Source organism: Jaculus jaculus, chromosome 7 (assembly GCF_020740685.1).
Source record: "Jaculus jaculus isolate mJacJac1 chromosome 7, mJacJac1.mat.Y.cur, whole genome shotgun sequence".
In the NCBI taxonomy this organism is placed as follows: Eukaryota; Metazoa; Chordata; class Mammalia; order Rodentia; family Dipodidae; genus Jaculus; species Jaculus jaculus.
This window is the reverse complement of record NC_059108.1, coordinates 117,634,805-117,656,834: the sequence shown is the minus strand read 5'-3', so window position 1 is coordinate 117,656,834 and position 22,030 is coordinate 117,634,805. Positions and strand designations below refer to the sequence as shown.

The 22,030-nt window shown below is 38.6% G+C and overlaps 1 protein-coding gene across 2 annotated transcripts in view; it reads left to right on the top strand.

Moving 5' to 3' along the window:
• Positions 1-22,030, top strand: part of Kcnh5 (potassium voltage-gated channel subfamily H member 5) — a 307,625-nt gene that overhangs the window by 99,740 nt on the left and 185,855 nt on the right. For both annotated transcript variants that reach the window (XM_045154767.1, XM_045154768.1), the window contains one exon: positions 510-936. In XM_045154767.1, coding sequence (XP_045010702.1) covers positions 510-936 — 427 coding nt within the window. The remainder of the gene's footprint in view (positions 1-509; positions 937-22,030) is intronic.

The window sequence follows — 22,030 nt, the reverse complement described above, 5'->3', positions numbered from 1 at the left end:
ATATTTGCTGTCTGTTCTCATGAGCCCAGAGGCATTGTTTCCTTGTTGGTGAGACTTTCCTTATTCAAAACTTGGCTATTTTTAGCTATTATAAAATAAGAAATAAATTAAACCTTTTAGGGTAGAGGAGAAATCTCATTGGAAGAAAAAAATAGAGATCTGAATTCATCATCTCTTTATCTAAACTCTGCCATATTACCTTTGCAATTTTTTCTCCTTTTTTGGTCATTTTATATTCCATGTGTGAAAATGAATTGGGTATTCATTAGCAAATGAAAAAAATGTTTTAGCTAGTGAAAGCTTAAAACAATATCCCATTTTGGACATTTGTATTTTTTAAAAAGTTTATCATGTGTCCTTTCTTCAAACTTAAAATCATAGTTTGATTTTGTGCATTTTTTTTGTTGGTATTCATCTGGGTGGACAAGTTCTCAGAAATGACCAGCTGTATTGTTTTCCTGCCCTTTTCTTCCCTGAAAATGTGTTGTCATTTCTTTTGTTTTATACAGGGAATCAGCAGTCTCTTCAGTTCTTTAAAAGTGGTGCGTCTCTTACGACTGGGCCGTGTGGCTAGGAAATTGGACCATTATCTGGAATATGGAGCTGCGGTCCTTGTACTCCTGGTGTGTGTGTTTGGACTTGTTGCACACTGGCTGGCCTGCATATGGTATAGCATTGGAGACTACGAAGTCATCGATGAAGTCACCAACACCATCCAAATAGACAGCTGGCTCTACCAGCTGGCCTTGAGCATTGGGACTCCATATCGATACAATAGCAGTGCAGGGATCTGGGAAGGAGGACCCAGCAAGGACTCACTGTATGTGTCCTCTCTCTACTTTACCATGACAAGCCTTACTACCATAGGATTTGGAAACATAGCTCCTACCACAGATGTGGAGAAGATGTTTTCAGTGGCCATGATGATGGTTGGCTGTAAGTATCATGTTTTTAAATATATGTTTCTTAAAAAAGATATTGGTGCGTCCAGTTTTTGTGGCTCCAGTCTATAATAGGGTTAAGTGAGCTATTTTATATTCATAGAAGTGTTTAGATTATTATTGTTTGCAATTGGTTTAATATTTATTCAGCTTTAGAAAATAAAATTGCAAAATAATGTATTTTACTCTTTAGAAAGAATTAGGCTGTGGAAAAGGTGAGATAAAATTTAGAATGGGAACCCTGAGACTTAATTCAGTACAAATTATTGTACCTAGTGCCTCTTGAGAAGAAACTGGGAATCTGGCATGTTCTGTAAGTTTTGCTGGAAATATGTTAAATTCCTAAAAAAGGCAGCCAGGGTCTAATGTAAGAAACATAGTTCAGGAAATGATTTAGTTAATCACTAGATATCTGAATTAAAGCTGATATCCTCAGGATACAGTTTTATGTTATTTTTAAAAATGAAGACAAGAGTTGGTAATAAGTTTAGTCTTTGTTGCAAACACTGTAGGTTGAGTATATGACTAAGAGAATGAGAGGGTTAGTGAACTTAAGCCCACTAGCAATGACATATGTACAAGATGTAGCATGTATGACGGAGTGCAAAGTGTCTTGATGATGTTCTTGGAAGTAAACTGCCCTTTCAAGGGGAGAAATACCATGTCTCTGTACTCTATCCGATACTCAATGGCATCAGGGGTCTAGATTGGGAGGGAGGCACACACCTTGAGCACTTCTCTTAAGAGATCTCCAGGTGCATGTGCACCTTCATGTTGACTTAGGTGAGTTGTGAAGTCAAGTTCCAATACTTGCACTAAGTGTGATTGTTGGGCTGAAAGTGCAATTAGTACAGCTCATGAGTCTTTAAATAATGGTCATTGGTGTTTGGCAAAAGCCATCTTTTTTTTAGGTTCCATATTTAGAGGTTATAATTTTGACACTGGGGAGAAAGATTTGTGTCCAAAGTCATTGGTTGGTACATGGACAGTGAATATGTTGGGTCTAAGCAGGTAAGTGCTCATAGTTTAGAATGTTTTCAAGGTATTGGAGCACCAGTTGTTGGCAGCTATTTGGATGCCACCACTCTAATTCTCCTGTGTGTGCCAAAAACATCCAGGTTCTATCTGTGACTTAGAGTTTGCAGAGAGAGGAGAGAAAGGGGGGGGGGGAGAAATGAGTGGGAAGTCAAATCCAAGAGGTTTTCTGTTTTTAAGATGGAAATGTCCTATGCACACAAAGATCTTCATAATTAGTTAAACTGATACATGCGTTAAGATACATTAAGGTCTTTTGGCATAAATTTACTTTATAGATTCTGAAGATGACCTTCTTTAGTATGTATCTCTCAAATATGCTTTGCCTTGTACTTATGCAAACTAGATATTAAAAATATCTTTATTCTGAAGCAATTATAGAGCCTCTGAACGTTCTATAATCTCAACATCTCAGCCATTCTTAACCATTCTACGCATGATTCTAATTCATGGCATGAAGGAAGGAGACTGAAGAGACCCAGATGAGGATCTCCTAGGGCTCACATGAAGATGCCTGCTAGGTCAATTTGTGCTTGTAGTCTTGACACTGATTCCTGTGGGAAATTTCTGGTACAGTGGCCTATATTGTCTTTCTTTAGGACTCTAGCAACTCCTTCTACTGGATTGCCCAAGTAGGATGTCTCACTTTTTCTCTCTTGATTTGTTGATATAAGTTCTAAAATAGTCAATGAAAGATGCAACAGTGTTTTCTCTGATCACTTAAAAAAAATTTCTTTACTTGCAACCTTTCTAATTTCTTTTTTTCCACTTCTTTTTATTTTATTTTTTTAGAGTTGGACAGTGTATTTTTTCACAATTTTTATTAGCATTTTCCATGATTATAAAAAATATCCCATGGTGATACCCCCCCCTGCACTTTCCCCTTTGAAATTCCATTCTCTATAATATTACCTCCCCATCTCAATCATTGTAGTTAAATATATACAATACCAACCTATTAAGTACCCTCTTCCCTTCCTTTCTCTCCCTTTATATCTCCTTAATTTTTTTGATTATTTATTTATTTATTTGAAGGTGAGAGAGAGAGAGAGAGAGAGAGAGAGAAGGAGGGAGGGTGGGAGAGAATGGGCATGGCAGGGCCTCCAGCCACTGCAAATGCACCCCCTTCTGCATCTGGTTAATGTGAGTCCTGGGGAATGGAGCTTCGAACCAGGGTCCTTAGGCTTCACAGACAAGTGCTTCACCGCTAAGCCATCTCTCCAGCCCCTCTGATCACTTTCTAATTCTGTTCCTTCAGAATCTACCTCTGTTGGAAATTGTAACATATGTGCAGTGGGTTTTCAAAACCTTATTTGATTCACAGTTGCTTCTTTCTTCTGTACTTTGTGTATAGTTGATTTATCTTAGAGGTCTACATTTTCTTTTCTCTTCCCTTTTCATCAATTTCTATAGAGATTTTATGATGAAGACCTAGTATTAAGCTTGGTCATCTTCTTCCAAAAGTTTCTGATATTTCATTTTAATCCCAGAGTATAGTTTTATGCATATATTCCAATATCTGGCATCTTTTTGTTTATTGACTTTCATCTTCCTTTTATGCCCCTGGATAAGTACAAAATGTTCTGGGAAAAATGACTTCTAGTATTCTCTTTAGTTTTGGCATCTGTGGTGATTTTTGTGGCATATTTCCATTCAAGTAAACTGAAAAGTTTATAGAAATCTGTCTAGAATCATGAAATGTTACAATACCATACACAGTTCTAAAATTCATTATACAGGCATGTGTAAAATAGCCAAAAGTCCTATTTATAATGTTGCTATTATATTTTTTTCTTGTAATAATCCTAAGGAAAATAAGCAAAAATAAATGTCCAGTGTTCTTAGAGTTGAATATGTGCTGTCCGTAGTTACCAGGGATTTAAAAGGTTGTGTGTGTGTGTGTGTGTGTGTGTGTGTGTGTGTGTGTGTGTGTATGTGTGTGTGTGTGTGAAGGAAAGGGAGAAGGTGGAAAACAGGTTTAGGCTTTCATTTGTGCTCAAAATCCTGTCAGCCTGTATTAGCCGTGTGACAAGTACCACTTCAAATCTTATAGTTCAATGACTATGCAACTCTTTCATCAAAAAGCTGATGCAGACACCTACTGCCTGTGTTCTGTTGAGAAAAAGAATCACTACTTATGATTTTCTTTTCTTTTTTTCTGGAGAATGCCATTTCTGGTCAAGCTTTGCAGCAAAGTTTAGAGAAGTCATTGGCAATTCATTCAGTTCCTCACTTCTGTATGAGCCCCTACTTCCTTTCATGCCTTTTCTGACTCCCTGGTCTTGCCACTTTGTGCCACATGTCATGTGGACTCTGCCAGAAATTTAGGTAAATGGTTCTTCTTGCAAGTATCAGACACATCTTCAAAAAATACAACTGTGGATGATATGACAGAAACAAATTCTAATCACCCTACGTAGGGCACTGGTGACAAAGAAATGGTCCCACACGTGTCTCATGTAGTGAACCAGTGAGTTTGGGTGAGGGGCTACTCCCTGGAGCATGGACAGGGCATCTCCAGAAAGCCTACCACATTGTGGATAATTCACAAAAGTTGCATCACCTGATTTCCCTGCCAAATTTCACTAGCTTCACTAGAGAGTCTCCCTTCCCTACTGCCTGTGTACAGCCTTTATAAACATTTGGAGAAGTCTTGCGGAATTTTGTAACTTATTGGCTTCCTGAATCAGTATTTCACGAGTGTCCTTAGTTTTCAGAGTCTAATAGGCTTAACCCTTCCAGGATGGAATGATTTGGTTTCGATGACATACAGTCCCATAGGGACCTAATCCCGATCCACCTTAGAGGTTCCCTCCTGATTCCTCCTATGTCACCACACTGTAGCACGTTTCCCTTACCTGATACCTGGTGAGTTTTCAGACATAAACCATTCCTTCTTGCATTTGCCCAATGTGGAGAGTCCACTAGTTCAGATTCCTGAACCCATCGCTAGATTCTTCTCCATGTGTGTCCGCAGTCACACTTCGTTTACTTCAGTTTTGTTTCTTTCCTGTCTTGGCTTGCTTTCTGCCTGAAGTGACCTCTACAGCTCAGAGGTAGCCATTACCCCCATGGCTCCCAATCCTTGGTATGTGGTCACTCATGAATGACTCTCACTGTGTTGCTGGCATTCATGAAGTGTTCTGCCAAAGGGATTCTGTGAAAGAGAGTGATTTTGCAGTTTAGTTCTCCAGGAGTTGTGGAAATAGTAGAATTTTTTTTTTAGATCAAGATGTGGGTAATCTCTTTGCTAATGTGCACAGTAAATATTTAATGATGTCTTTGTGAAATGTTTTCTAATTCATTTCATTTATATAATATTTTTATTGAGTTTCCTAATAATTTTACATTTTCAAAAGATTAGCAGACTGACTAATTAGGCTGCTACTCAAAAAGCACCTTAGTACACTGATAATTTGTTTTGATGTCTATAAAACAAAGTATAAGTGTGGATTTCTTCTGTGATTATCCTCTTAATGTATTTTTATGAATCCTTTTCTGGAGATTCATCAGAAAGCAATTTACTTTATTGTCAAATGATCACATAACTTATGTTTCAGTTGAACCTAACCGTCATAAAGTGCTCTAAATTTGCATCTTTCACTACAATTTTATAAAACAGAGTAACATATAAATAAAATTGCAAGTTATAGATAACATGTCCATATGTAATTTATGTTCAAGCATAGATTTTTACCTCTACACGTACACGTCTCTATATGTGTCTTTGTCTTATAGTCTAGCAAATACCTTATTCAACATATAGACAACATGCCTCAGAGGCCTACAAGATTGGAACTGAGTGTGTAACTTACTGGAAAGCATTACTTACTCTTTTCCATTGTTGTTGGCTTAGCTGCTAAATTGAGCTGACCTGACTCCCATGGTATATGAAAGTCAGAATCTGTCCCACGGTGACTCCATGGAGACCCAGATTTAAGAAGCTAAGAGCAAGGCAAGTGTAAAACCCATAACTATCAAGAAATGACTGACTCCTAGTTGGTAGGTAAGAAACTTGATCATATTGATGCTTATGTGTAGTTTTCAAAAAGGATGGGGCTGGAAAGATTTCTCAGTGGTTAAAGTGCTTGTTTGCAAAGCCTAAAGACCCAGGTTCAATTCCCCAGTATCCACATAAAGCCAGATGTACAAAGTGGCACATGTATCTGGAGTTCACTTGCAGCAGCTTACAGTCTTGGCATGCCTATTTTCTCTGTCTGTCTCTCTTCTATCCATCTCCCTCTGTTTTCAAATAAATGATTAAAAATATATTTTTCTAAAAAGGTTGTAATTGATGATAGCTTCAGCAGTCTAGAAACTTCTGTGGTGGACTGGTATGGTATGGACTGCAGGAAAATGGCTTGTTGTATATATTAAAGTATAGAAGACATCTGCCAGTGTGATGTGTGCTACAGGAAATTTGAATCTTCGTGCAGGTTGTTAATGGTCATCTGGGAGCATTTATTTTGTCACACACTGGCCACTCAATATTGTGCACAGGAGGCCATTGCATACGTCCTGTTCTCAGTTGGGTGAGTTCACTTCACATTCTCTTTGGGATCCCGTTAAAAGTCAAGCTGAGATTTGGGGCTTTGCCTTGAACCTTCCTTATTGGGAAAGAAAATAAATAGAGCATGGTAAGATGCAGAGATTAGGAAATTATAACTAAATTGTTGGCAAAGGCTTGAGAAAACATCTCAGAGTCTTTGAACCTCTCTGACTTTTAATTTTTTTTTCAACATAAAGAGCAGAAGCTGAAGTGAATGACATTTAAACTACCTTTTCAGTGCTGCTATTGTGTGATTCCAAGAGTCCCTCAGAACAGTCACATCGCTATGGAGTTGGCTGGTTGTTGGAGATGAAACTACTATGGAAAGGAGATGACACTGTAGAGGTTAGAGTTTTTAACAGATAGCGATGTGTTATTTTATGGAGGATTAAAGTGTCTGTGGATGATATCAGTTAAGGGTTGCGAGGGAAGATTGTCAGGGAACATAATGGAAGTAAGCTTTTGGAAAGGGAAGTGTTTTTCCATGTAGAAATCAAGCAGCTGGTAAGACTAGAAGAAATTTCACTCAGGGCACAAAAACCATTGTGTAGGCTGGGGAGATGGCTCAGTGATTAAAGGTGCTTGCTTGCAAAGCCTGATGGCCCAGGTTCAGTTCCTTTGTACCCACATAAAGCCAGATGTACAAGGTGTCACATGTATCTGGAGTTTGTCTACAGCTGCAAGAAGCCCTGGCAAGCCCATCCTCTCTTCCTCTCTTTGTTCTTCCCTTTCTCCCTCTCTTCCTCCCTTCTCTTTCTCTCTCTTCTCACAAGTAAATAAATAAAAATGTTTTTAAAATTTGAAAAAGAAAAGCATTTTTGCCTGTACCGGGGTGAAGAACTGGAAGATTACCTGACTGAGATAGACACTCAGCAAGGCGTAAAAGTGAGTTGTTATTCTTTTGCAATATTAAAAAGAATCCGCCTAATCATCACGTGCCACTTCAGTTAACTTGGACGTGACATTATAGTTATACGTTAAAGCTTCTCTTGTCCTTGCTTCTGTGGTATTGGTGAGAAATCGAGTGTGAACACACTGGCTTTCGTTTCAGGTTTTTGTTTTTGTGCCAGATGGAAAGAGCTTGAAGCCTAATGTTTATTTTGGAAACTGGGTCAATTCTTTGTGCCTGTTTTACCCTCACTTGTAAGAAAGACTTTTTTTTTCTTTTATCTTCTCTCCTGTTTAATGAGCTGAGTATCCCATGAGGAAAACTATTTCATGGAGCCCAAAGTTCAGGTATCTTTTTATGGCTTAGTAGTTTCAGATGTGTAGTCCAGTACTTGAACAAAGACAATGTGCACTCTAGTTTTTGCCCCTTATTCAAAATAGAACTGTCCTTTTCAAGAGTGTTCATTTATGCCTATGTCTCCTTTTATGCCTAGTCACATTTCCCAAGCTTCCTCAGAGTTTATACAGATAATCCAGAGAGCAGCAGGAAACCTTGGTGGCCTATAAGCAAGCCTGGACATGATGCAAGGATCTTGGGCTCTGGATCTGAATTTTGAATCACTCAGAATTATTTAGTCCACTCAGCACTGGGCCAGGTATTGGGAAACACTGGTAAATGGAAGGTACAAGATGCCTCTTGGCCCCCAAGGAGCTTGTGATGCGGTAGGAGTGTCAGGCAAGAAAAGCACTGCAACATCTCTCCCATGCTGTCTCTATCTCCATACCCATCCCAAGGCCCATGTTTGCCTTCACTGCATGCTTATGCCTCTCTACACTGTGAATCTTGAATTAAGGCTTTAAAGAAAGCAATAAGGGAATTGGGTTCCTAATTACAGTGTTTGTTTGTCCTTGTATATGCAGCAGGGAGCATTATCTACTGGCTGATTATTGTGCTCTTTGAACATAGTGATGTTGAGTGAATGAATGATACATATATTCACCTAACTCAAAATACAAAACCAGGTAAGACTCAGATACTTTCCAGGTAGGGAGCACACATGAGAAAGTGGGAATGAGAGAGCGTGGCCTTTTAGGGTAGGGGAAACGCCATGCCTTTCATTTTGGCTTGAGTAGAAAGTTGATATGACTGGGGAGGAGGAGGGGAACCAAGATGTCAAAAGGCCTTTTATAGCTGGAGGAAGGGTTTGACTTTTATCTTTAAACTTGTGGGATAAGGAAGAAAAATTTATTTCTTCATTGTGGAAGATAGATTGGAAAAGATAATGCCTGTGAACAAAAAACAGGTTAGGAGTTTGTTGTATTTACCTTTGTGTTGCTGGAACAAAATACCTGACCAAAAGCAGGTGACAAGAGGAAAGGATTTATTTTTGGCTTACCATCTCAAGGGGAAGCTCCATAATGGCAGGGAAAGAATGGTTCTAGAAATGAGGATGAATGTCACTTCTTACTATCACAGGTGACAAACAGCAGTAAGAGAGTGAGCTGATCTCTGGCAAGGGGGAGCTGGCTATAACACCCCAAAGCCTACTCCCAGACACACACCTCCTCCACGTTCAAAACTTCCATCAGCTGAAGATTAAATATCAAAAATACATGAGTATAAGGGACAGATACAGACAGCCTCTGTCAGACAAACTGTGGTGAGGGGTATATGAAGAGTGGCCAAGTTTATATGAATGCATGGGATATTATAGAAGACTTCAGAAACACTTGTATATGTCTGCAAATTCAGTTGAATGAGCAATAAAGCAGTTTTTAGAGACAGGAAAGAAGGCATCAGTAGTACTTGAGGAAGAGACCCTCCAGGTCATTAAGCTAGAGCTACTTATTAGGTGGTGAGAGATGTGGTTTGGGGTTTCAACCATGGTGAGATGTCTTCAGGAATCACCATGTTTAGGAAGTAATTAAAGTCAGGAGACTATAGGGGATATGGAACTGGCTGAGGGAGTGCATTCTAAAGGAGAGACACAGAGGTGCTAAGAGAACCCAGGGGACTAGAAAGAAAGCATAGATTCTTAAGTAGAGTGTGTTGCTAACAAAGAATGAAATTCCCCTGAAATGGAAGATAGAACGAGACAGGTGGGACAGTAGGTTAGCAGTGACCTGCCTGACATTAAGAAGTGATCAGAGACTTTCCATAAGAAGTTTCATTGGACAGTTGAGAAGAAAGGACCACACAGGGGATTTATGAAATTCAAGCCATTGTTTTTTTCCATATGAAGACAAATCATTTTACTTATCAGCCATTAACATAGTGGAGGTAAATTATGCTAATATAGGAAATCTTACTATTAATATTTTCATTTTCTTTGAATCAACATTCAGGTTCAACAAAATGTGCATAAAGTTGACTAGATACATAACGTTAGCTTGGACTTTTTTGGTGTTATAAGTAGAGAATCAAATTGAGTTGGAGAGATTATATTTTTTATGAAATCTCACTTTGTAAGAATAGGTATTTTAGTCAGAGGAGAACTTTATTTTTTAATGCCTACAGGATTATTTTATGGTTTTCCAATACATTTAGTTTGGATTCCCAACAAAATATACATTTATCAGGACAGATTGACCTGGTAGGTAAAGTGGTACTCTCTTTCTCTCAAAAAACAACTCTATGTGATACTTGCATATGTGATAAGAAGTCTTAACGGACAGAAATATTTTACTTTTGGCTGCAATGAAATTTGTTTTTTCATAGATTGGAAGACTCATAAATCCATATATAATCTATTTGAGACTGGCCTTTCTTTTGGAACAATTCCTAGTCTATATTTTAAGTAACTGCTTCTTACTTACCTATTTCCTCCCTACCTAGCTTGTGAGGACTCCATGAAGGCTCCCTAGGAGATCAGGAGCATGTTGGCAGTGGTGCTTTGAGTCTGTGTGTGTAAGTGATGAGAAATGTGTCCAGAATGACTCTCAGGAAATACTAAAGGCTTCAAAAATTCTCTTTGAACCTACAGGTACCCTTTTAAAAAAAAGCTCTTTTTTTTGTAGTTTCCATTTTAGATCCTACCTTCTTTAAAGTTTAATTCATATTTAACAATGCCCAGAAGTCTTAATTTGTGGAGATCTAAGTCTAATTTAGGAACTAGCAATTTAGAATAAATGCAAGGGAAAGACACTGACAGGCATGTCTCTTGTCAGGCACTGGCAAAGGAAGCCTTTATGGATGCTTACTGAGAGTGTTTGCTGTGGGAGTCCACAGGCCTGAATTTTTTTTTTTTTAACTCTGTGCTGCCTTTGAGTTTGCCTATCAGTTTTCCGAGAGTTCCCCCAAACCCTTATAGGTACATTTCCACAACTTCCTCTCTTTTGAGGGCCCAGCTGAAAACAACAGCCCTTTTGTCATCTGTGCATTGTATTCATGGTCCTTTACTCCTTGACCTCTGGCTATACAATGCCTTCAAATGTCCCATCATGAGCCACCTGCCTCTTCCATTTCAGGAAATCTGAGTGGATATTGTAACCAAGTGCACAGTCCTGGGAGCAGGTGCCTCTAAAATGCACAGCTTTCAGTTGTGTGAATCTATTTTCTTCCTTACGCACCTCTCCCTCAGGTTTTACTACTGTTTTATATATATATATATATATATATATATATATATATATATATATATATATATAATATTTATTATATTATATTATATATATACTGTTTTATATATATATATATATATTATATTATATTATATATATATGGTGTTCACATTTCCTTTGTGAAGGAGGAAGGCTATTTGTTTTCTTTTTTGAAGTAGGGTATCGCTGTAGCCCAGGATGACCTGGAATTCACGATGTAGTCTCAGGCTGGCCTCGAGCTCATAGTGATCCTCCCACCTCTGCTTCCCAAGTGCTGGGATTAAAGGCGTGTGCCACCAGTGTGGCATTTTTGTTTGTTTGTTTTTTGGTCTTGAAATAGCATCTCACTCTATAGTGCAGGCTGGTCTTGAACTCTTAATTCTTCTGTCTCAGCCTCCTTAGTGCTAGAATGGTACAGAGGTTTGATTTATCACACCTGGTAGAAAAGAATTTTAAGGAGTGTGGGTCAAATGGTATCGTGATTTATCTTATATGTTATAAATGTCAATAAAAAAGCTATAAGGGACTGAGGATGGCAAAGGTCAGGTTGGTTAATAGTTAAGGTGAGAGAAAGTAAGAGAGCTAGAACTGGCTAGACTTCATATGTATGGTTAGGGCCAACAAAATATAGAAAAGGAGGAAGGGAGAAAGAGAATGAGAATGTCTGTTGGTATAAACCATGGCTATGCTAATCTGAGGATGGTTATTTTTCATGTGACCTACGTGAACTGTTATATAGATGAGTCTAGAGCTTGGAGGAGTGAGCCAGTGTGTGGACGAATTGCTCAGAAGCTGAGGTTTCCACCTTCACTTGCTTGCCCTTGTTTCTTCTGGGTTCATTTCTCTTTCTTTAGTGGCTCTTTCTCATTGCCTGTAAGTATGCTTATGTGTCCTCAATATTCAAATTGAAATTATTCACATATGTGAAAAAAACCCTTGGCCTTGCATACTCTTTACCCTTTGATGCTTCCTAAAACATACATCTTCACTTTCTTATCTCCATTTGCTTCCTATTGGAAATCAACTTCCCTCTACCATTGCTCCCAGAGAAGAGTTACTACCTTTCCTAGACACCTTTTCATCCATATGCAAACACCTATTTGATGCTTCTCTTCCTTTGGTTCTCTTCCCACTTCTCTTACTATTTCTATTCTGCCCCATGGCACTAGGTTACATTCCTCTTAAATATTGAAAATTGTCACATTGGAAATGAATTATTGAAAGATTGATGGTGGTTGCCTCATGGGCTGAGCAGTTTTGCCCACAATAAGTTATTTCACAGTGCCAGCAAATTCTCAAGTATTTCTTTGATAACCTTGTCTAATGGTACCACCATTAGAAATTTCACTTTCTGTGTCCTTGATTCCAGAAGACCCCTCTGAAACTCCTATATTGTTCCCAAACATATGTAAGCTCTGGCCAGCATAATGGCATGGACTGAGTTTCATAAGCAGCTCTTAGTCACCATGAAGCAAAAACAGGTGATGATATTTCAAGGAAGCATGAGTAGCAGAGGGTACTGCTCTGTGGATGGGGCAGGAAGGAACTAAGGCCACAGGTAATGCTTAACTTTTTGGTGGGGAAAATAATAGTCAGTAATTCATGACACTTTTTTTCTGTGGTTTACTGCCAGGAGTCCTTTCCCCCTCATCTATCTAAAGTGGCCCTGCCACTCTATATCTCATTATTCTGTTATTATAGTCTGTAGTTATGTCCTTTGATAATTTTTTAAATTAGATTTTATTTATTTATTTGAGAGAGAGAGAGAGAGAGAGCAAAAGAGAGGGAGGGAGATGCAGATATGTAGAGAGAATAGGGCCTTCAGTTGATGAAGACACACTCCAGACACAGGCACCACCTTGTGCATCTGGCTTATGGGGGTCCTGGGGAATTGAACCTGGGTCTTTGGCTTTGTAGGCAAGCTCCTTAACTGCTGAGCCATCTCTCCAGCCCTGATAATTTTTTTATATACTTATTGCTTGCCTTTACAACTCACATTGAGTCATAAATACATCAAGTCATAAATACAGGAAATATGTCTGCCTAGTTCAACTCTGTATCCCTGAAGTGACAGGGGCATAGTAAGTACTCCAAAGGTGATTATTGAAGAAATGAATGGGTTTTGGTACTCCATATTTGAAGGGTGGTAATTTGAGAGAAAGAAAAATTATACTACCTCTTCATATCTAAGTAGTTTTTAGTGGCAGGTTAAAAATTTAAATAATAAAATGTAGATGTATAAAGACATAGATGTCATTTTTGTATAACACAGCTTGGTTTATGACTCCCTATTCCTCTTCTTTTTTATTAAGTAGAAACTTTGTGTGGATACATCATGTGTTGGTTAACCATCATTTCCCTCCTCCCTGCCCCTAGTCACTGACGGTCCTCCTTAGTGGGATTGCTGGTATTCACCATGGAGTTGTGGGTTAGGAGTTGTGGAGAGCAGCAGTCAGTCATTGTGTGTGTGGAGGGGGTAATCCCCTTTTCTGTTTTTCGAAGTCATCTTTCCTGCTCTGTCTTGATGACTTGGCTGAGAAGCAGCATGTTCTTACTCGTTGCTTTTGGATTGCCCTCAACTTATTTTTTAAGCATTTTATTTATTTTCAAGGAGAGAGAGAGAGAGAGAGAGAGAAAGGGAGGGAGGGAGGGAGGGACAGAGAGAGAGAGAGAGAGAGAGAGAGAGAGAGAGAGAGAGAGAGAGAGAGAGACATACAAAAAGAATCAGTTAGCCAGGGCTTCTTGCCACTGCCAATGAACTTGAGATGCATGCACCAGTCTGTGCATCTGGCTTTACGTGGGTACTGGGGAATCGAATCTGGGTCATTAGGCTTTGCAGGCAAGTGCCTTAACTGCTAAGCCATTTCTCCAGCCCATTTAAAAAAATTATTTATTTGCAAGGAGGGAGGGGGGAAAAAGAGAGAGAGAGACTGGGGAGAGAAGAGAGATATACAGAGAGAATGGGTCAACGTATTTTAGTTTATACTGTTACCTCCTCGGTTCCTTCTGTTTTGTGCTCTATATTTCACTTTATCTACTTTTCATGGTGTTTTCTTGGAAAGAGCTAAGATTTTAGCAGTAAAAGCATAGTATGACAAGAACAACAAAAAAGTCATTTGCTGTCTCAAGGGCTTGGAACTTGAAAAAGAAATCTATGCTGTCAAGATTGTTTTGACTATAGGCTTAAAATGTCTAATTTAAAACTCAAAGCTAAGATCTTTTCTTTGCTCTACCCTGCTCATGAAAAGGGACTGTCACTTTCAATGGGAGAAGACCCAGAGAAGCCTTTAGGAAGAACTAAGGCATTTATAGGAATGCAAATGTGCATGCGTGTGTGCATGTGTGTGTGTGTGTGTGTGAGAGAGAGAGAGAGACATGTACATACACACACATATTTCTCATCTTCAATCATGACTAAGTCCTGGAATAAATAAATTAACCACACTGTTAATCATTTTTATTTTATTTCTTTTAAGTATTTGTTCATAGGTTGTAGGAGAAAAGCACTTGGGTATTTCGATGGCTTGGAAACATTGAACCACAGGTAGAATTTGATTATCAAGTTTGGATATTACATTTCTAAGAAGGCAACTAAAGGTGATGATTGTTTCAGCTTAGACTAACAGCATGAGTATCTTTTCTGCTGTTTCCCAAAGAAACATAGTGATTCCACTGTATTTTCAAAAAACTTGTATCATGAAAAAGTGTCTTCACCCAGGAGGAGATTTTGTGGCTGCGTTACTCTAGTTGCTAATATAATTATTACAGAGAAGTCTCCAGACAAACACAAGATGACTAGTGGGGTTTGGTTAAGAGGACACTAGCCTAGAGAAATAGGAAGGGACCAACAGCCCTCAGAGGGAGGGAGAGAAATTCCCAGTACTTTTCAGGCTTGTAGGTATCCTGTCTCTGCCCTTTTTTCAACTGTATGACAATTCAGAGTAACCAAAGGGCTGAATAAGATCAAAGTGTGTTACATATGTGTAGGGAAATGTCCTGATGAAATGCATTGCTTTGTATATTATCATATGGTAAGAAAAAATTAAATTCTGGATCAAAGTAACACATGTGCATAGGAAGACAAATAGTATCCTAAGGTTTATTTTGAAGAACAGAAATTTTCTTTTTTTCCATATCTTTTCCCTTCACTTTCAAGTCACTCTCCATCTTTTGGTGGTTTCTATCTCATTATTCATGCCATGATCATTAGAGGGGATTTCTAGTTTTTGTTATTGTTTCCCATCTTTGGATGATCGGCTTAGGATTCTTTAGACTAATAGAACTAATATGATTCATTGATATTAAAAGATGATTTATTGTATTAGCTTACAGCAGCTGAACAACAGCAGTCTGCAGACTTAAGAGTCAAGGAACCCCAGTAGCTGCTCAGTCCATGTGGCTGTATGCATCAGTGGTCTCAGTCTGATACTGTGGGCCAGGGGGTTTCCTGGAGAGCTCTTGGTCTTTAGTCCATGTTAGAAGGCTGAGGAAATGTGCTTCCAATTTCAATGAAGAATAGCCAAATAGGTAAATGCAAGTATGAGTGAAATAGTGGGGAAACTGGGCAAAAAGCACTCATCAGTGAGTACCACAGGCAGCCAGGTGAGATTCTCTCTTCTTTTCCCTATCCCTTATGTTGTCCAGTTTACCTTCTCAATGCATTTAGATTCTCATTTGATTGAATTAGGTTAGTTTTTTAAAATATAGTTTATTTATCTGCTAGAGAGAGAGAGAGAGAGAATGAGAGAGAGATAATGGGCACACCAAGGCCTCCAGCCATTGCAGACAAACTCCAGGCGCATGTGTCCCCTTGTGCATCTGGCTTATGTGGGTCCTGGAGAGTTGAACCAGGATCCTTTGGCTTTGCAGGCAAACACCCTAACTGTTAAGCCATCTCTCCAGCCCTAAGTTAGTTTTCATGATCATCTTTATCCAAACCCTTTTTACAGTCAAGTGATGTGTTATACGGTGATGGTTTTCCTGAGCAAGGTTTGTTTTTCTATAGACTAATGATTATTGTTAATTTTTATTTTGATTTTCCAAATGCTTCCTCTTTTGTTGTTGTTGTGCACAGAGTATGTGTGGTATGGTGTGTGATGTCTGTGTGTGGTACCTGCATACGTGTATGCAGATGTATGCACCCTGTGTGCACATCTGTGGAGGTCAGAGGAGAACATTGAGTGCCCTCCTCCATCATTCATCCACTTATTTCCTCAAGGTAAGTCCCTTCCTTAATCCAGAGCTGCCATTTTTTCAGTGAGTGAGCTCCAGGGATTCTTGGGTCTTCCTCCGACTGCCAAATCCAGGACAAGGGCTCCAGTTGTGTATGGCCATGCCCAGCTTTTTATGTGGATGCTGGGGAATCAAACTTGGGAGGTCTGAGAACTTTTCAGGCCTATATGCTTAAGCACCAAGTGCTCTTACCCACTGAGCAATCTCCCCAGATACTTCTTTTAATTCATTCACTGAATTTTCCTCCATCATGTGACCCTAATCTCAGGGAACTCATTTTTTTTTAAAAAAATATTTTTTGTTCATTTTTTATTTATTTATTTGAGAGCTACAGACACAGAAAGACACATAGAAGAAGAGAGAGGGCCTCCAGCCACTGCAAACGAACTCCAGACGCGTGCGCCCCCTTGTGCATCTGGCTAACGCGGGACCTGGGGAACCGAGCCTTGAACCGGGGTCCTTAGGCTTCACAGGCAAGCGCTTAACCGCTAAGCCATCTCTCCAGCCCAGGGAACTCATTTTGCAGAGTTACAAGTTTTGTCTTCGGCTGCATTTCTCTTGGTGATATCTGACATCTTCCAGGCTTGATGTCTTCCAGCCAGTGTGTCTACAAGTCTTATTCACAGTGCTCTGGCAGAATCTGGCCTGGAACATGGCTATCAAGGGTCTGTTTGCATTCTTTTATGGTGGAACCTTGAGTTCCCATATCTATTTGGAAGAAACTTCTCTTATAATAGCCATCAAACAAAGGATTCACAAAAGGTAGTTTGTTCTGAAATTATAGACAGTCCTTGACTTAATGATGGTTGAACTTTAAATTTTTATGTTTTAGAATGGGTTTGTTGGGTGTTAAATGTATTTCTAATAAGATATTTTCAGCATATGATGAGCTTATCTGGATGTAAACCTCTTGTAAGTAGCTTATATAGGCATGTTTAAATATGCCTTTCATTTATTCTCGTAATTTGATTGATAATTGAATAGAGATTTAAATGTTAGAAATAATCTTATGACAAAATTTTGAAGTTTTCTTTGAACTTTCAATATACCTATTCCATCTATTCTACCCGGTCCCAATGTTTATAAATAATAATTTTTTTCTCTACCTCTATCTTTTCTTTTAGTTCCCAGTATTATGAAATGCTGTGATAATATCTCTTTATATGGGTCAGTTTTTACCTATTTGAGGCTTTTAATTGGGTATGTTTCATCATTTGGAAGTACTAATTTTTAAAATTTTACTCCCAAGATATTCCCTTTTCCATTTACTCTGTCCTTTTCTCTTTCTCCCCCTCTATTATTGTTATTAAATTATTTGGATATTGGATCCTTTGCACTGATTTTGTACTTTTCTTACCCCTTTTTATAATTTTCTGTGATTTCACTTTCTGTATTATCTGGGAGATTTTCTGGAGGTCATTTTACTGTGTTTTCTTTTCTATTAGCATATGTTAATTTTCAAGGGCTCTTTTGTTTTTTCTGTGTTCCTTTGTTTTTGCTCCCTGATTAGAAATTGCCCCTCAGAGAGGATGTGAGAGAGCTCAGGTGTACTTTGTGCATTCCCACATAGTCTTTTTCTTTCAAGATTATTTTTAGTGTGTGGGTTGGTTTTGGTCTGTTTCTAATTTTGAAGTCTTTATGCATATGCCTGGAAATCCTGGATATGTTTATGGCTAGAGATCTATCCAGGAGGGAAATCCTTGATGTCATTATCTCTGGCTCATTTCTATCTGGTAGCCAACTGACTTGAAGGGATGTCCAATTTGTGCTTGGAGAATGTAAACTTTGCTTTCTGGAAATTGAATGGAGAACAGTTTAGGGTGTGATATTCAGTGAATAACCTTTAATGTCATCCCTTGATGTCAAGAGGGAGCCTTCCTTTCTGCTGTTGCTTCAGTCCAGAGACCCTCTGCAACCTGCTACTGAGGTTCTGAGAAAGGAGATTGGCTAGATAGTGGAGCTAGAGAAGGGTGGGAATGGGACATCTACTTGCTCTGTAAGATCACTGAATAAATCCTGTAGTTTCAGTCCCATTTTCCCTCACCTCCAAGATACTTGCTTCTGGTAATTTGTGGGCGATTTGAAGACTTGATAGTGTAAATCAGGCTGTTTTTGTCTTTCCACTATGAAGGTTTAAGATTCAGCTTTCTTGTATCTCCCACCAGTTGTTAATTGTCCTATGTCTTCAACTTTCAAGAATTTTTCTGCTTTGTGTTTTCCATTTTAAAACTTTTATTGATAATTTAAGTACATAAACCTACTATAATTGTATCATAACCTTCTCCCAGTAACTTCTGTCTTATCCTGTCTCATTCCACTGAACTTCTTTCCAACAGGTACCTCTTCTGTTTTGATCTCTCTCTCTTCCATCATGCATGTTGGAACTGTGATGGGGTTAATAGTGTGCAGGGCTTGTGGAGGTAACAACAGCTGACAGGCACTATGAAATCACGGATGGACGAGGCTCCAATTAAATAGCTTCAGTTTATGACAACCAACATTCTGTGACTCTCTTTGGACTAGAAGTGGGCAGCACTAAAGAAGTGACAGTAAATACTGAGCCCAGTGACTGAATTTAAAGCAATTAGGTCTGGGGAATTTAGCACAGTACTGTTTGGGTTATGTTATAAACTATAATTTTTTTTTTTTTGCATTTTGTGTTTGGGCAAAAATATTGTTGGATTAGAATGCTATCGTGAGGCTGGTAGCATGGGGTGAGAACATATGTGACTTTGAGGAAAGTTGCTTTTCAGCTAAAAACCACTGGCATTCCTGTGAAGTAGCTTGTGAACACTGTTATGTAAGAATTACCTTTAAAATTTTTGGCTCTAGTCACAAGGAGATAGGTTTATATAGTATGAGTCTACTGGCTGGGCAGGAATGAAAATGAAATGTTTTCTTGTGGTACTTAGAATTTTTCTGTTGTCACAACTTGGCCTACAGAAATTTCAAGTAGGTCAAGGATGACTACTAAAGGTCGTCATGGCTAGTAATAAAAAAAAAAGTTTTAGGGGGCTGGGGAGATGACTCAGCAGTCAAAGGTACTTGTACAAGCCTGCTATTCTAAGTCTGGCCCAGGTTCAAATCCCCAGTGCCCACATAAAGCCACATGCACCAATGGCACATGCATGTGGAATATGCTTGCAGGGGTAAGAGGCCCTTGTATGCTCATTCTCTCTCTCTCTACCTCTCTCTTTCTTTGTATGTCAAACATTAAAAAAGAAAGTTTTAAAAGTGTCATGATCAGAGGCTCTGTTTTCATTATAACTTGATCAACAGTATTTGACATAGAGTAAGGAAGGGAGAAAAGAGTAGCAGATGAAGAAGAAAGGCAATATTTCTAGATCAAGCAGGGCCTTGTTGACTGTTTAATTCTGTACATGGGTACATCTAGAGAATAAAGGTTCTGAGAAGAAAATAACTTGATCTGTTTTAACATGGTCTAATTATTACATCGAATGTAAATGTTAGAATGACAAAGTGGAATGGGAAGAAACAACTCACAGAGGTTATTGCAAGAGTCATGATGAGAAATAAGGGTATCTTGGATGAAAGAAGCAGCATGGAAATGGTGAGAAGCCGCTAGAAGGGAGAGCCTGCAGGATGTGCTGACATATAGATGTGGGTGTTAAAGTAAGAGACCAAGTAAGGATGATGCTGACATTTGTTTTGTCTACATGTCTACAGGGAAGGGGAAGCTCAATTTCTCTGAGAGATGGATGCAATGGAATTTGAAAATAAGTTTTGAAAAGTCAAGTGAAGGATGAGACAGTTGCTAGATGTACAAATGTGGATATCTAGTAGACGCTTGAACAGACAAATTTGGACTTTAGGGAAGAGAGAGCCTGGCTGGAAACCCATTTGGAAATTGTTGGTATCGAGGTGATTTTATATTTAAGAGACTGGTCAAATTCCCTTCATGCTAGAATATATGCAGAAGACATCTTAGCTCTTAGTCCTGACAACTTCCTATGGCTAGTGGTCCTTAAGATGAGGACAGTCAGCAAACAGACAGATACGGAAGACTCACTGAGTCACGCAGTAATAATAAGGTCTGTTGTAGGCCAGCTGGGAAGAGTGTTTGAAGGAGTAAGCAGCTTCAGGGTGCTCTACTTATAGACTAAGCAGGAAACTACACAGGAATTAATATTTTGTGTGTAAGGATTGGCTATTGGTGACACTGAGCAGATCTGAAGTAATTTTGGGGAGCAAAATCTCTACCTAATATCTCTGAACCCCAATTACCTCATCTGCCAAGTGTAGTAAGACCATTACCACTAGATTAATTCATGCCAATTGCTTAGAACAGTGTTTGGCATATTTTAAATGCCAAGTGAGTATGTATTATCACTTCTAGAGACCTCTATTCAGGTACTTTATAACTGTCATTCAGTCAAGCCCAATGATGAGGTTATGTAGCTAATCAGCAATCTACCTACGAGGAGGAGCATGAGATCTGTGTATGATCCGGCCAGGCTGTCATCGGGATGTATATGTAAATATGAACAATGTGATAACAGCATTGAGCTAGAAATGGTGTTACCACAATTTCTTCTTCAGGAGCACGTACTGTGGCTTTAGAGGTTATTTCTCATTTCTTGATGTTTATCCATTCTATGTCTGGTCCTCTGCTGGAGTTTACTGTATATGATCATTTGAAAACTGCAACTGGGCTTGCCTATAGTAGTCTTTGGTCAACTCTGTGTTTTTTTTTTTTTTTTTTATTGCTGTCAGTGGCAGTTGTGTCTCATGCTCCAGTTTCCTGGGATGAAATATGATGGAGCTGGTATATATGAAGTTAATTAGAGCTAGAAATGTTTTGTTTTCCTATCATATTCCTCACTTTCTTGTGGCAAAATACATGTAAAGGAAAATTTCCCATTATAAGAGTTTTGATTCTATGTTTTGGTAGTATTAAATATGTTTGTATGTTGTACTACTATAGCTGCTACCCATTGTTATAACTCTTTTCATCTTGTGAAACTGAATTGTTTTACACTTAAATAATAATGATTGAGCTGGGCATGGTGGCGCACGCCTTTAATCCCAGCCCTCGGGAGGCAGAGGTAGGAGGATCGTCATGAATTCGAGGCCACCCTGAGTCTACATAGTGAATTCCAGGCCAGCTTGGGCCAGAGTGAGATTCTACCTTGAAAAACCAAATAATAATAATAATAATAATAATAATAATAATAAATAAAATGATTATGCCCTCACACCTACTAGATATCATTCTAATAGATGTCAGTATCAATTTTTATTACCATAGGCACCATATTATAAGTGCAGTAATATTTGTCTATTTGATTGGCTTAGTCCTTTCACTATCCTGACCATCCATGCTGTAGCCTGTGTTAGGTTATATCCCTTTTTAAAGGTAGACGAATTTTCCCAAGGTTGGATCTACCATGCTTTATTTCTCTACTACCAACCAATGCACACTTGGTTGCTTGCACAGTTTCTCTACTATAAATGATACTGTTATGAATAAGAATGTGTACACATCTCCTTGAAACTCTGCTTTCAACTCTTGAATGTAATCTTAGAAGCAGAATTACTGGATCCCATGGTGATTATATTTTTAATTATTTGAGAAACAGCTCTACTATTTTCTTCAGTTGTTCTTGTCAGCTGCACAAGAGTTTCAATTTCATTACATTTATTTTTTATTTTCTGCTTTTTAAAATAGCTGTCCTTATACATGTGAGGTGGTATCTAATTGCAATTTTGAGTGATAAGAAATTTCTCATGATTATTGGCTGTTCGTTTCTTACACAAAGTCTAT